At 44.4% G+C, this 12,667-nt stretch overlaps 1 protein-coding gene across 5 annotated transcripts in view; it reads right to left on the bottom strand.

Annotated features, from left to right (window-relative positions):
* Window positions 1–319: 319 nt before the first annotated feature.
* LOC120810682 (myocyte-specific enhancer factor 2A) overlaps window positions 320–12,667 on the bottom strand; it is a 29,414-nt gene continuing 17,066 nt past the window's right edge. For all 5 annotated transcript variants that reach the window (XM_078084901.1, XM_040165457.2, XM_040165476.2 and 2 more), the window contains 7 exons: window positions 9,058–9,192; window positions 8,490–8,715; window positions 8,026–8,079; window positions 6,394–6,557; window positions 2,971–3,091; window positions 2,717–2,816; window positions 320–1,852 (listed from right to left, as the gene is read on the bottom strand). In XM_078084901.1, coding sequence (XP_077941027.1) covers window positions 1,546–1,852; window positions 2,717–2,816; window positions 2,971–3,091; window positions 6,394–6,557; window positions 8,026–8,079; window positions 8,490–8,715; window positions 9,058–9,192 — 1,107 coding nt within the window. In that variant the 3' untranslated portion in view covers window positions 320–1,545. The remainder of the gene's footprint in view (window positions 1,853–2,716; window positions 2,817–2,970; window positions 3,092–6,393; window positions 6,558–8,025; window positions 8,080–8,489; window positions 8,716–9,057; window positions 9,193–12,667) is intronic.

The following is a 12,667-nucleotide window of genomic DNA, read 5'->3' on the forward strand; positions in this document are numbered from 1 at the left end:
CTCTGTAATAGTTTATAAAGCCGAGAAAACGCTCTGCTCTCTTTGACTCTTTCACTTTAAGCTGTGGTTAGTTGCAGCGTTTGCACTCCTCACCACATGCGCTGCATCATACTTACCCACGTTCCATTTCCTCACAAACTGTTAGGTCACACAACTGCTCAGTAAATTCCCATCTCAAAGAACCCTTAGGTCATTTTATTTCTCCAACCTAACCCTTTGCTCTTCTACATTGGTCTTTATATTTATTATAAAAAACATGCATCGAAGGCAAAAAAGGATAATCGCATCACAACCCTGTAAATACTCATATGGACTTCTGTTCAAATGCTTTTTAGTTTAGTTTAATATATTCATTGCACCTTTACATACAGTACACATTAGAGGAATTGCGTTCACGTACAAACGTACATTACATAAGTGCAACTTTTCACTCGCGTGTTTCACTGTCGTGAAAGCGACATGAGATTCCTCTTGTAATTACGTAATAAAGCAGATTTCTCCTCATCCCATGAGCTCATGGATCCCCTTTTAACTTCATCAATTGTCCCAAATTCAGACCTGCAGTGGCTGTAAGACAAAAATCTGGCAGTTTTACCACTTTTTATTGCTACCTTTTTTTTTATAGTAAAACAATATCTGAAGACCTACATTTGTTTTTGACCGTTACAAAATATTTTCTAGAGTGCAAGTCCCTTTCGTTTATTTCACAATAGAGGTGAAACATCAAGAAACACTTGAAAAGAAAAGAAAGGACCAATAACTTGTTGGAATCAACATAAATATACCTTTGTAAAATCTGTTGGAGGTGTCATATTTGAACCAGGCCGATGCAACAGGCAGACCAACAATATATAGTTACACCAAAAGTGATATATATTAAAGAGAGTATGTACAAAACAATAACAACATATTTGGATAGCACATACAGAACAAGCATCCGTGGCGTTCCGTTGATCTGAATCTGAATTATTGTCTTATTTTGTGCACAATATAAAAACACAAACAAACAAGCACAGCATACTGCTTTGGCTGATATAAATATATGGTTCTATAAAGAGAAGGTGGTGATGGCGAGGGAGTATTGCTTTCACGTTAGACTTGTTCAATGTTTCAAACCCTGAGAAGATCAGAAATAAATCGGGTGACACCCGGTGGGAGACATCCAGAAGCCCTTCACTACATTACCATCACTGACAACACTAATCTCACCTTTCTTCATTGTTCTGTTTGCAGCACTGCATTCCACTGGATGGTCACAACAAAATGACAGATTGTACTGCAAGTGGAACCACAATAAAAGTCTGTGATGGTTTATGTCAGAAAAGGACGTCATGTTATGTGTTCAGTAAGATTTTTCTGAAAGATGGGGTGAGATGATTTGGACGGATTCAGAATTTTTAAGCAGATTTTTGCTCAAACCTTCTGAAAAAAAAGCCAAAAAAAAGAGAACTAAATAGAAATAACAGAACACATCAATCCACACACATCAATTTTGCATTAACAGCGCCCGTCCTGTGTTTTCCCCGGCCATGTGTCGGCATGCGTCTACGACACCCAGCTGTCCATCCGCATTCGTTTGACCGTCGGACTCTCACTGCCCTCCGACCGACTCATGGGGAGCGTGAGGAAGTCCAGCCGCTGCTGCTCCTCCCGGTCGCTGCCGCCCTCGTGGGAGCTGCAGGAGGAGCTGACGCTGTCTGCGGGAGACCTTCCCATCTCCGCTCTGGTGGACGAGAGGGGATGGGGAGGGGCGTGAGCGTGGGTCATGTACCCCGACCCTTGGCTGAGGTGGTCGCGGGGCGGTGAGATCGGCTCGGCTTTGATGTGGAGGTGGTGGTTGGTGCTTCCAGACCTTTAGAGAAGGAGGAACAGAGGGAGAGGATGCTTGTAGGCGGTGAACGGGGGGGTGATGGTGCCACCTGCTGGTCCAACTAACAGGCCCGTTATCTGGTTGGCTAGTATGCACACTTCTCCAGTGGTGGAATATTTTCTACAGTACACATTTGAGGTACTTGTACTTATTTTCTGTATTTCTATTTCACAATTTAAGCTTCACTACTATCAAAATAAATGTTTATTAGATAAGAGGCGCTTTGGTTAAGAAAATATTTCCCAAATAAAACATCAGTCACGTCCAAAGCCGCTTGTCTTTCATACGGGGTCGCGGTCGGGTTGAAGTCAATCGCGCAGAGACACGGGGAGAACATGCAGACTCCACACAGAGACGGACCGAGGACCTTCTTGCTGCAGGGGGCTACGCTAACCGCCGCACCACCGTGCGTGTATGAAGCATGTGAATAAGATATTATTGTATTTAATAAATTCAACAACCGAATTGTCAGTGAATCAATATATTAGACTGTGCTCAAACTTATACCTGCATAACTACTGCCACATTAATGCATTCAAAAAGATTTGCTTTTTAAAATTTGTTATAGAGCTTCTTTACAGTGTCACATTGCTACTTTAATTTAAGTCATGGATCTGAATACATACTCCACCACTGAACTTGTCAGCGTAAAGTAGCCAATCACTTGTCCTGCATAACAAAAAGTCTGAACCCTCACATCTCCGTTGTCTCATGTACTTTATCCGTTTTGTGCCCTTTATGTCTCAAGCAATTTTGCTTTTGTGGCAATAGACAGGGTTGACCTGTGAATCCGTAAACACGTTATCCGTAATGAGGGGAGAAAGGCTGACCGTGTCTGGTACTTACCCCAGTGAGCCCAGCTGGTGCTGCCAGGCTGTCATGGAGCCCATAGAGTGACCTGCAGGGGAGCCGAAGCCCGGCGGCTCCGCACTGCTCAACGCGTAATCTATGAGGCGACATGTGAGCACAAAGGGGTTGAGAATAGCTCTTCAAACCTTTCCATTAAATGTGTGAATAATACATGAAGTAAAACAGTAACACTGCAATGTCTTGGGGACAATGTGTAAGCAGCACACATTCCAATAATCATCATCGGGCACCGTTGTTGTAGGCGGAGCTGATGCCGCAGTACACCAGACTCTGGTGAGGCAGGCTGGGTGTGTTGACGGAGACCACCGGGGTGGACAGAGACTGACTGGACGGACTCTGCCTCTGGCTACCCTGGAAATACAAAAGAACACACACACACAGAAAGGCTATTCGTTGGAGTCTCTGTTGTGTGTTTCCAGTCTGTGTTTAGATCCCCGCTGTGTTGTACAGCGATGGCATGCAGCAGAACCAGTTGTGCGATGCCCCACTTCAACCACAAGGTGTCAGCAGAACGTGACTTTTCAAGGGAGTCTTTCTAAAGCAAGGGAGAAGCACTTCACCTTCAAATAAAAACGAAATATCGCTTCGGTGACAACGAAATGTCACCGTGCCGTGGGCATGATCTAAAATGTGCTTTCACTCTGTGTTCAACTGCAACATCAAATTATTCTGGAAGTATTTATTTGATTAATTTCCCAGAATGCCCCCCCAACTGGTGTCCCGGGACCTGCTGGTCACAGTCTCAAGCTCTTGTGAACAGGCAGACCGCTGCATCCTGTGCGCCAATTTGCTTGATTGAGTGTTAGAAATTATTAGAAAACCCCCCCCACCAAATACCAGCGGGCAATTCATCCTTAATCAGTCAGTCTCAAATTAAACTCCAACCCATTTTGGTTTGGCATACTTCATGCTGGTATGGCTGCTCTTTAACTTGACACATGTCTAACGCTCATTGGAAGTTTTGTGTTCCGTTCCAGCCCGATAATGTCAGCAATGACATCACCCAGTATGAGGTCATTCGTTGCTGCGCACACGCCTACACGCACAGATAGTGGGTTAACTAACTGAAACATACTGAAAACAAACACGCCTGAAAAAAAAAAAAAGTAAACCCAATAGGACTGCCTGGCACTTTACATCTGCTTGCTTCACATCTGTGGTATGCGACCACTGTGAGTGACAGACAGAGTAGCATAGAATCCAAGTTTGAGCCTTATACTGTTAGATAGTTGAAAAGAGTTGTTCTATCCTGTTTGTGCAAACATAGAAACAGTTCACACTTACATGCACACACATCACGGAGGAGGAAGTCAAAGGCGGTTTCAAAACCATCAAACAGATGAGTTGCTATCTGACCACAACTCGACATCTTCGACAGAACTGAATGAAAAGCAGAAACAATCAAGTGTGATCATCTGAGCAGCTACCGCCTCTTCTGTCGGTTTGAACCTTGTGGAAATATTAGCATGTTGTTGTTTACGGTACCGTTGCATTTTCCAACTGCACGCCACGTGTCAACACTTAAAAAGCTGGTATTTAACAGAGTTGCACAAGACTGCTACCCGATGCTGAAAACCGAATGGCTATTCATTATTTGTCATCCAGTGAGTCAGTCATCATCTCAGAGAGAGGTTGCGATACTATGATGCGTAACAAATATGTAATCATATTTTGACTTAATTCTGTAGGGACGGTGTTAATACTTTGCATGGAAGGGTGTGTATTCATTTATAACCATCACCTAAAATTAAGTCATATCCATGCAAAAAACGGTGTTAAAGTCCTTTTTTATATACCAACAAGAGGAGAAATAACAACGTCTGTCCTTTTATTGAAGGATCACTGCAAAATGTAGAAACCGTACGGTTACAATAGTAAAAAGAAGAAAAAAAGGAAATTCTTCTTTTCCATTGTTTGCTAATCGTTACATCATGCTTGAGCACAGTGTGGGAGGGAAGGGCAACAGTAAGGGAGTTAAGGGCAAATCAATAACTTCAATAGCTCAGCTCAGCTGCTGAATGCACAGGCTGCTTCTACACTGCGGGGCAGGGAGTCACTTCCCACGCCAGTTTTAGGGGTCTATTAGTGACACAAAGAAGAGAGTACCAGCATATTATTTCTACATTTGAGTTTGTCTGGTCCTGTTTCTTTACCTGGCTTGAGCCTCTACAGAAACTCTGCCCTCTCTTAAAATGGATGAGCTGGCAGTCTGCTTGAAATATCATCGTCGATTACTGTAAATGACAACAATCCAACATGTATCACTTTACCCTAAAAATGTTCTTTCGGATGGAAACAATTCAATCTGGCAAAAGAACGAGGGGAGCTGTCAGTCTGCACGAACAGTCAGCGGTGCCCCGTTGTGTGTAAAGAAATAAAAACACACACACACAAAACGAACAAACTGATTCTTGTGGATCTTTCTGCAAACAGGCTACAGAGATCAAGGCACCGCCAGAATATGAAAACGAGACGTGCCAGAGATTTTCTCCGTTAGTGGTGGTAAAGCGCTGTAAAGTGTAGCAATTCACCCATAAAAAAGGAGAAGAACACTGAAAGCCGATATAAAGAATACACCCAAAATAAGGCGGATTCATTAAGTATTAACAGGCGGCAACCTGCAGGTCTGAGAAGTGGAGCCAACGCTTAAGGGCCTTGAAGTTGACGTCTAGTGGCCATCAGGGGGCGTCAAAAAGAATTCTGATTGGAGTCTATTTACTACCTCAGTAAAAACTCTATATAATGGTAATTTAGCAAATGATGGTTACAACTAATAGTTGATAAGCCAGGGTAAGCTTTAGGGCGGGTCTACCTTATGATTGACAGGTCACTATCACCACGTTGTTCATGTCTGGGAGTTGTCTGTGTTTTTGTCTTAGAACATTTACCCTTCGAACGGTGTTTTTTCAGTTGGTGAAGGATGATTGTAACATTCTGACAAATGTCTTATTTAGCTTTAATTGTACTTAGCTCCGACCACTCATGTCAACTGTGGCTGTAAAAGATAAAAAGATGCCGGCAGCCAAAACGTAGAACAGTCCACAAACCAGTGGGTGGCGTCATGGTCAGAAGTTCTTTCATAAAGTCTTTGGGTATGAAACACATCCAATATGATCGTACATAATGATGCACCCAACGAGGAAAACAGCTGACATTGAAAGGAAATGTAGCTCGTGAGAAGACTTCCTGGTTGTAGCATTGTTTTTTATCCAAAAAGCAATTATTTGACAATACTGATGCGTGGAACTAGTCTTTTTTGAGAAAACAGTGGCTTCCTCTGCACACAAAACAATATTCTGGTCCAGATGGTGTCCAAATAATAAAAAGTTGCAGAGCAACTCTAACATCTATTAAGCCCTTTCTTGTTCATCCAAAAACTGGTTCCTGATAAAACTGTGTTTATTCTACCAAATATGTTGACTTATTTCCGCGATTGGCTGCCCTCTAGTGGCCACCCATCAAATGATGCAGCTTTACGTGCGATTGTAACAACAACAACAACCCTAAATATTAGTTTACTTTTTAGTTTACAAAGTTTACAGAGTTTTGAAAAAATATTGACCATCACTCCCATTAGGACTTAAGTGTTAAGATCTTGAACACACACACACACACACACACACACACACACACACACACACACACACACTTACCAATGATTGCATCAGCCCTTTGGACTGAGGGATGACCACTCGGAGGTCTGTCTTGTGGCTGGCGGGGACCAGGTTGTTCCCCAGATGTGGAAGAGGAGAAGGAGATTTGGGCGAGATGAGTTTCACCAAGCTGCCTCCACCAGGCGAGCCCACGAAACCGTTCACTGAACACAGAAACATAGAAATACAAGGAGGTTTAATGATGGTGAGGAAATACCGACAAGTCGACAGACTGATTGAGGGGAAGATATGAGCTCCTCTATATGTATCAGGAGCCTCCGTGCACCTACATTTAGAAATATTTGGAGCTTCAGAATGTACGTTAAAACCCAGAAGGAGCCTACAGTCTCAAGTGTTAGATCCATTATCTCACCCTGTCCACTACCAGGCTGAGTGGAGAATGAAGAAAGTACAGCTATATATTATACAGGAGATAATGATGAATCATTTATATTTTCTGGCTTCTGACATTACATAATGGCAGCGTTCCTTTGAGACATGCTGTACTGGGAGGGACACCACAAAGATGACAGGCCGGGTAGTCTGCAAGGAGGTTTGTGGCGATGGTTCAATTTCCAACAGAAAAGATAAATACATCTGACGTAAACCAGTAACAAATGACACAGGAGCCTTGGGACTTGCAAAATAACAAAGAGGCCTCCGCTGGGATTCAAGCTGAAAGCGTCGCCACAGGACGGCCTCTGGATTTCTTGCTCAAGTGTTTGGTTTATTATGATGCATTCACCGGTCATCTGAGCTGCAGATGGCAAAGAGTGAGTGTGACTCTTTGCTTCTTCGGAGGATACATATACAGATGGTCTTCTCTATTTGATAACATGGAGAGGTCCTGATAAAAGAAAGTGAGATAAGCCATCTCTTCTTTTCTTATAAGACAAGAAGACCGCAGTGGCTTTTTGTGATCATTCCAACTCTAATTATATTTCCTCAAAGGCCAGTTTAACCACTCCAATGGCAATCTAGTTTTTTTTAATTAGTACTATTAGTACTAAATGCTCCTTTTTATGTCTTTGGTTTGATTTACAGGTTTTGTCATGATTCTCTTCTGCAAGATGATCACAGATAGACAGTCTTTAAAGTTTACAGCACTAATATAATAAAAGAGTACACTGTAAAACAATATAATGTAATACTTTGAATAGGAAACATTTCTATCATTGTCAGGCAAGATTATTTATGGTCAAAGAAAACAGGGTACTACAACCGTATACTGGCAGCCACAAAGAGATGGAGAGAGAGAGAGAGAGAGAGAGAGAGAGAGAGGTCATAGCAGGTAAACCCCCCATCAGGGAAGCTGCTGAGTACAGAGCGTGTGACGAGAGGAGATCCTACACGACAGCGTTCTGAGACAAAACAACAGTGAGAAGGTTAAAGGTCAGATTGACCAAGTCAGCTGCTGTGCCCATAGAGCCATTGTGACAGATTTCTTAACCACTGTAGAAGGTGTGTCACTGTTCGGATCTGCCTCTGACCTTTTCTCTGAATAACTGTGTAACGATTAGAACCTCCTTGGTCCACAATAAGTCAAACTAAATCTTCTGATGGTGATGAAGCGGTTCGGGGGTAAAGTTCTTGTGTCACGGTGGCTTTGCAGGACTCCTGTGAAATACGTACCAACTGGTCCAGACCCGTTCTGCTGAGCCATATCAGAACTGCTCTGCAGGCCACCTGAGGATAAACACACACAGAAACACACGCTGGCTGTTATTTGACATCTTTGTGCTCTCGAACCACTGATGAGTATCCCAAGTAACTGGTTTTGCTGGCTGTCAGAATGAGTTTGCTGGTCTTTGCTTTCTCCCAATAATCATCATCTGTTGTCTTTTATATCGTTGCACATGAACTAAATTAGCCAAATAAGCTGGAGGGAACAATATTCACATAAAAGACCCTTCAGGACAGAGATGTTGTAATAGCTTTCCCTAGTCGTTACTACTGCAGCCTCAACTCCCCGCCGTGGTTTTGGGTCACAGTTGTTGCTCCTCCTATGATCCTCGCTCCCCTCCAGACCAAAAATGGACACACACACACACTCTCACACACACACACACACACACAACACACACTCACACACGCACCTGTGTTCCCAGTGCTGGGAGGTCTGTGTGGGGGGTTCATGTTTCTCTGGAGGTGTGTGTGAGGCGAGGAGAGGATTCCACTGTCGGCCAGAGCTGCTGTGGCTGCAGCTAAAGCATGGGAGGTCTCTCCTCCTCCTCCTCCTCTTCCTCCTCCTCCTCCTCCTCCTCCCCCGGGGCTGTACGACATGCTGCCATGCATGAAGTTCTGCTGTGGAGGGCCCGGGGTCTGGAATGGAAGTGCCGGATAGAGACATGTCATCATGAGCTCGATCAACACAGAGGCACAGTTTAAATTAGCCAGAATCTATTTATATGTCTGTGTTAGTTTGAACAGGTATCTACGTGATCAACTACTGACCGACATAAATGTAACGTTTTATGATAGAAACTAAAATAACAGGGAGAAGAATCCCAATCGTAACCAACAGGCATTCAGATCCAGTGGGGAAGATGGCGACGGGTTAAAGTCCCTTAACAGACGTCCAGCATTAATAATCAAAAGGCTCTGCGTCTGCAGAGGTGCTTAGTGGCATACTGGGTGTACGCAATAAACTACGGCGTGACTCACTATTTTATGGCTCTTCATCATGTTGTCGAACTCTTCATTGATCTTCTTGTATTTCTCCTCGGTGTGCGGCGTGAGGACGTAGGAGGCGTCGGCATCGGGGCTATCGCAGCCTCTGTGCTCCTTCTTGTTCAGGGCCTGCGGGTGAAATGTACACGTAGTGATTAAACGCGACGGTGAAGTAGTTGCGATGTCACAAACATCGATAGCGGTTTGGCACAGCTCACAGTGGCCTATAGTTGACATTCATTATAAAACCACATTTTCCCCAGAGAGCGGTGAGCTTACTACTGAGAGCAGAGAGCACTTCAGAAATCACCATAAACCAGATTGTTAATGTGATTCACATGTCCATGAAATCTTTATAAATTCCTCATGATGGAAAGGAATTAGAATGTACCTTAGACCCACAGCTTTTAAACACAAAGGACCAGTGTTTTTCCACATAAAGTCTCTCTTAAAATATAATTCCTGTCCTGGGTTTGTGGTCGATGCAAGAGGGGGCATTTATACAAACAATATGGTGGTTGAAGATTGCAAACTGTTATTATTATTATTATTTGTTTTTACAAAAAAATATGTTTTTTTACTAATCCAAAAATGTCTAAATCCGATGTCCAATTGGTTCCGACATTGAGGAAACATTTTGCATGTACAGTAGCTGAGCAGCTGCATCGGTGCTTTATCCAAATAGCATCTATATGCTTGACTATCACACCCATAAGGAGCACATGTTCTTCCTGTGGACACAACATCATCAATGTTAACAGCAGCCTTTTCAGACAGAATGACTGCAGTGAGCAGATCTTCTTTACAGCAAAACTGAATCAACTTTGGGCTTGTTTGGGTGTTTATATTTGTGTAGGGCGGATAGACAGGGAATAAAAGGCAAAAACGTTGGGTGTTAATGTGCCCCTGATCACCAGAGAGGAAAAGCCCTCAGATCCGGTTCATCAGCACAAACAAATCTGTACAGGATCAAATTACTGTCCACGCCGCCACACCGCCGCAGTCCTGGTGATGACTAGAATCAGCGCCTCGCCTCGTCGTCTGCCTCATCACTTCATCCAAGCAGCATATTCATTCTTAACAACATTCCAATTTAAATCGTTTTTAGGGCAGAGCCGAGCTGGTTGCTATGGAAATGCAGGGAAGCCAGATAGAACGCACACCAACAAATGACACACTTATATTTTCATCACGGGCTACACGTCCATTTCACTATTTGGCTCCTTACTTACGTTGTTGGTACGTTGCAACGTTAAAAGGCTTGGACATTGTGATGGCAAAGTTAAGGGCAAAAAATGTGAAATAACCCCCGACCCCCCCCCCCCCCCCCCCCAATAACACGGTGGTGATTGAAATTGTGAAACGCATCTCATTACAAGAAAGATCTGCTATTCCCATTGAAGACTAAATCAAGCCGTTCAGGTGGTTTAGAAAGATTAGGCTTCGACAACTGGTTTAGAACACGGGCGAGTTGATGGATGTAAATTTAAAGCACCTGGAATTCGGTACAAGAGGCCATCAAATCATACTGACATCACTTCTCTCGTATCCGGCATCCTCATTACATTAGACGTCACAGCGTGGAAAGGACAGACGGACGCGGCAGCGGGCCGACCGCGACATGTCCGGCGCATTCCCAGACACCGGGGGTGCATCGGAGCTTTAGAGCGCACGCTTGCGAGTCTATTTTAAAACTACATTTAAACAACAGGTGATCACGTAGAGAAGTCACACGCTCAATTCTACGGCTGGATATCAGTCCACACCCCCGTAAACATGAAGGTGGCCGGTTTAAATGGGGACACGCACACGGTGTTTGTTCAGCTTGTTCAAACGCTCCCTGAAGCTGCAGCGAGGAGCGAGTTCCTGGTCGCTGCGCTGGAATTATTTGCTGCTGCGCAAAACAACAGTACCAAAGGAAACAACATGAATTCTGGAAATCACAAACAGTTCTACACACTGTATTTTGAAAAAGGAAATCAGAGCTTAAATCAAAGTTTATTACAGGTAAGTTCCGTGACAGATTACCTGTATTCTAAATACACGTCACACAATAGTCAAATGTGTATCTGTCGTGTGAAAATAAGCGGTAACCAATCACTTTGCAACAGGAAAACATGCGGCAGCGATCGCCATCTGGCTGATTGCAATCACAAACCCTGCAAGAATACTGTAAACAATACAGTAAGTCAGCACAGCTGAGGTATTCAACGCCTAATGACTCACATTCCTGATGTGTGGCGAAATTAGCCAGTTTATGACAGGGACATCTTTGGTTTGCTCAGCATCAGGGCTTCATGAACATCCTCCAAGCGTGAACTCCGCTCGACCTTTCAACCAAAAGGGAGGGGAGAGGACGGCTGTTAGCGGTCATGTGACCACTCCTGTGTCTATAAATGTCTCACACAGTTCTCAGGCAGCTTAAACGTTTGCCTTTGAACAGCAGTTGTCTCTTTAGAGAAGTGACAGCGGGACGGCGAGAGGGGCCGCAGAGCACTCCCGGGGGGGGGGAGGGTGCGTCGGTCCCAGCGGGCCATACGCGGCCCGAACCACTGCGTCATGTCTGGGCACCGGCGGCTATCTCTGAGTGTCTGCTAGAGGATCTGAGGGGCGCTCGGCTCCTTATCATCTCCGATGTCAGAGGGGGCTTTAGGGGCTCTGCGCCGGCATGTGGACCATCGGCCACCACGAGGCACCAGCTGAGATGTTGAGAATCTTAACATGTGAGGGTGATGTCTTGTTGCTGTTGGGGCCGCATCAAAGATAAAATACCCCCCCGCCCCCCTACCACACACACACACACACACACACACACACACACCATTTCCCTGGAGAGAGTCTTTTCCAGTCAGGCGATTGTCCTGTGGGCTAAAAACAGAAAAGGCCAGGTTGTGTTTGAGATGCCATTCAACACATCTTCGGCAGATAGTCTTCCCCGCTTCCAAACTCCACGTCCAAGCAGTCTTTGCAGATTGTTTTTTTTTTTATTTAAATGAAGGATCCTATCATATTTGGCTTGTACAAGAGCCGCTGTGTGCCAGAGTCAGGCTTCAGTGTTCATAGTTTTCTCTTTCTGTTATGGTTCTCATTTATCTCGGGGCTCCGCGGGCCGAGATGACTGCACTGCATACCTTGGCCGGCTGCTCTGTTGTTCCTGAAACTCTGCTGCCACGCAGACCCGTCTTATTATTATGACAAAAGTAATCCCTCAGTGGGGTTGGCTGACCAGTTCTTTCAGCTGGCAGACCATCAGCGTTCAAAACCATTTTAAAAATAAGTTGTCCTGGCATCTGCTTTCGTTTGAGGGTGGCACTATTCCTCGGTATCGCCTCCTCTGTTTTGTTAATTAAATCGTTAAATACGAATACTCGTGAGCCCCAGAAAGAAAAAATAATACACAATCGTCGAGTTAAATCATCAGAACAAAATCAAAGGTGTCGTGGGTTTTCTGCACAAACAGTTGGGATTAAGAAGGTGACTTTATGTGAAGTGACGCGTTTCTCTGGTCAGTGACGAAGCCGGACAGCTGCGTTAAGAGGCGGCTCGCTGTCGTAGACTCTCAGACGTCAGTCAGCCGGTGCCGTGGGAAAGGTCCAACCCACGA

Source organism: Gasterosteus aculeatus, chromosome 12 (assembly GCF_964276395.1).
Source record: "Gasterosteus aculeatus chromosome 12, fGasAcu3.hap1.1, whole genome shotgun sequence".
Lineage (NCBI taxonomy): Eukaryota > Metazoa > Chordata > Actinopteri > Perciformes > Gasterosteidae > Gasterosteus > Gasterosteus aculeatus.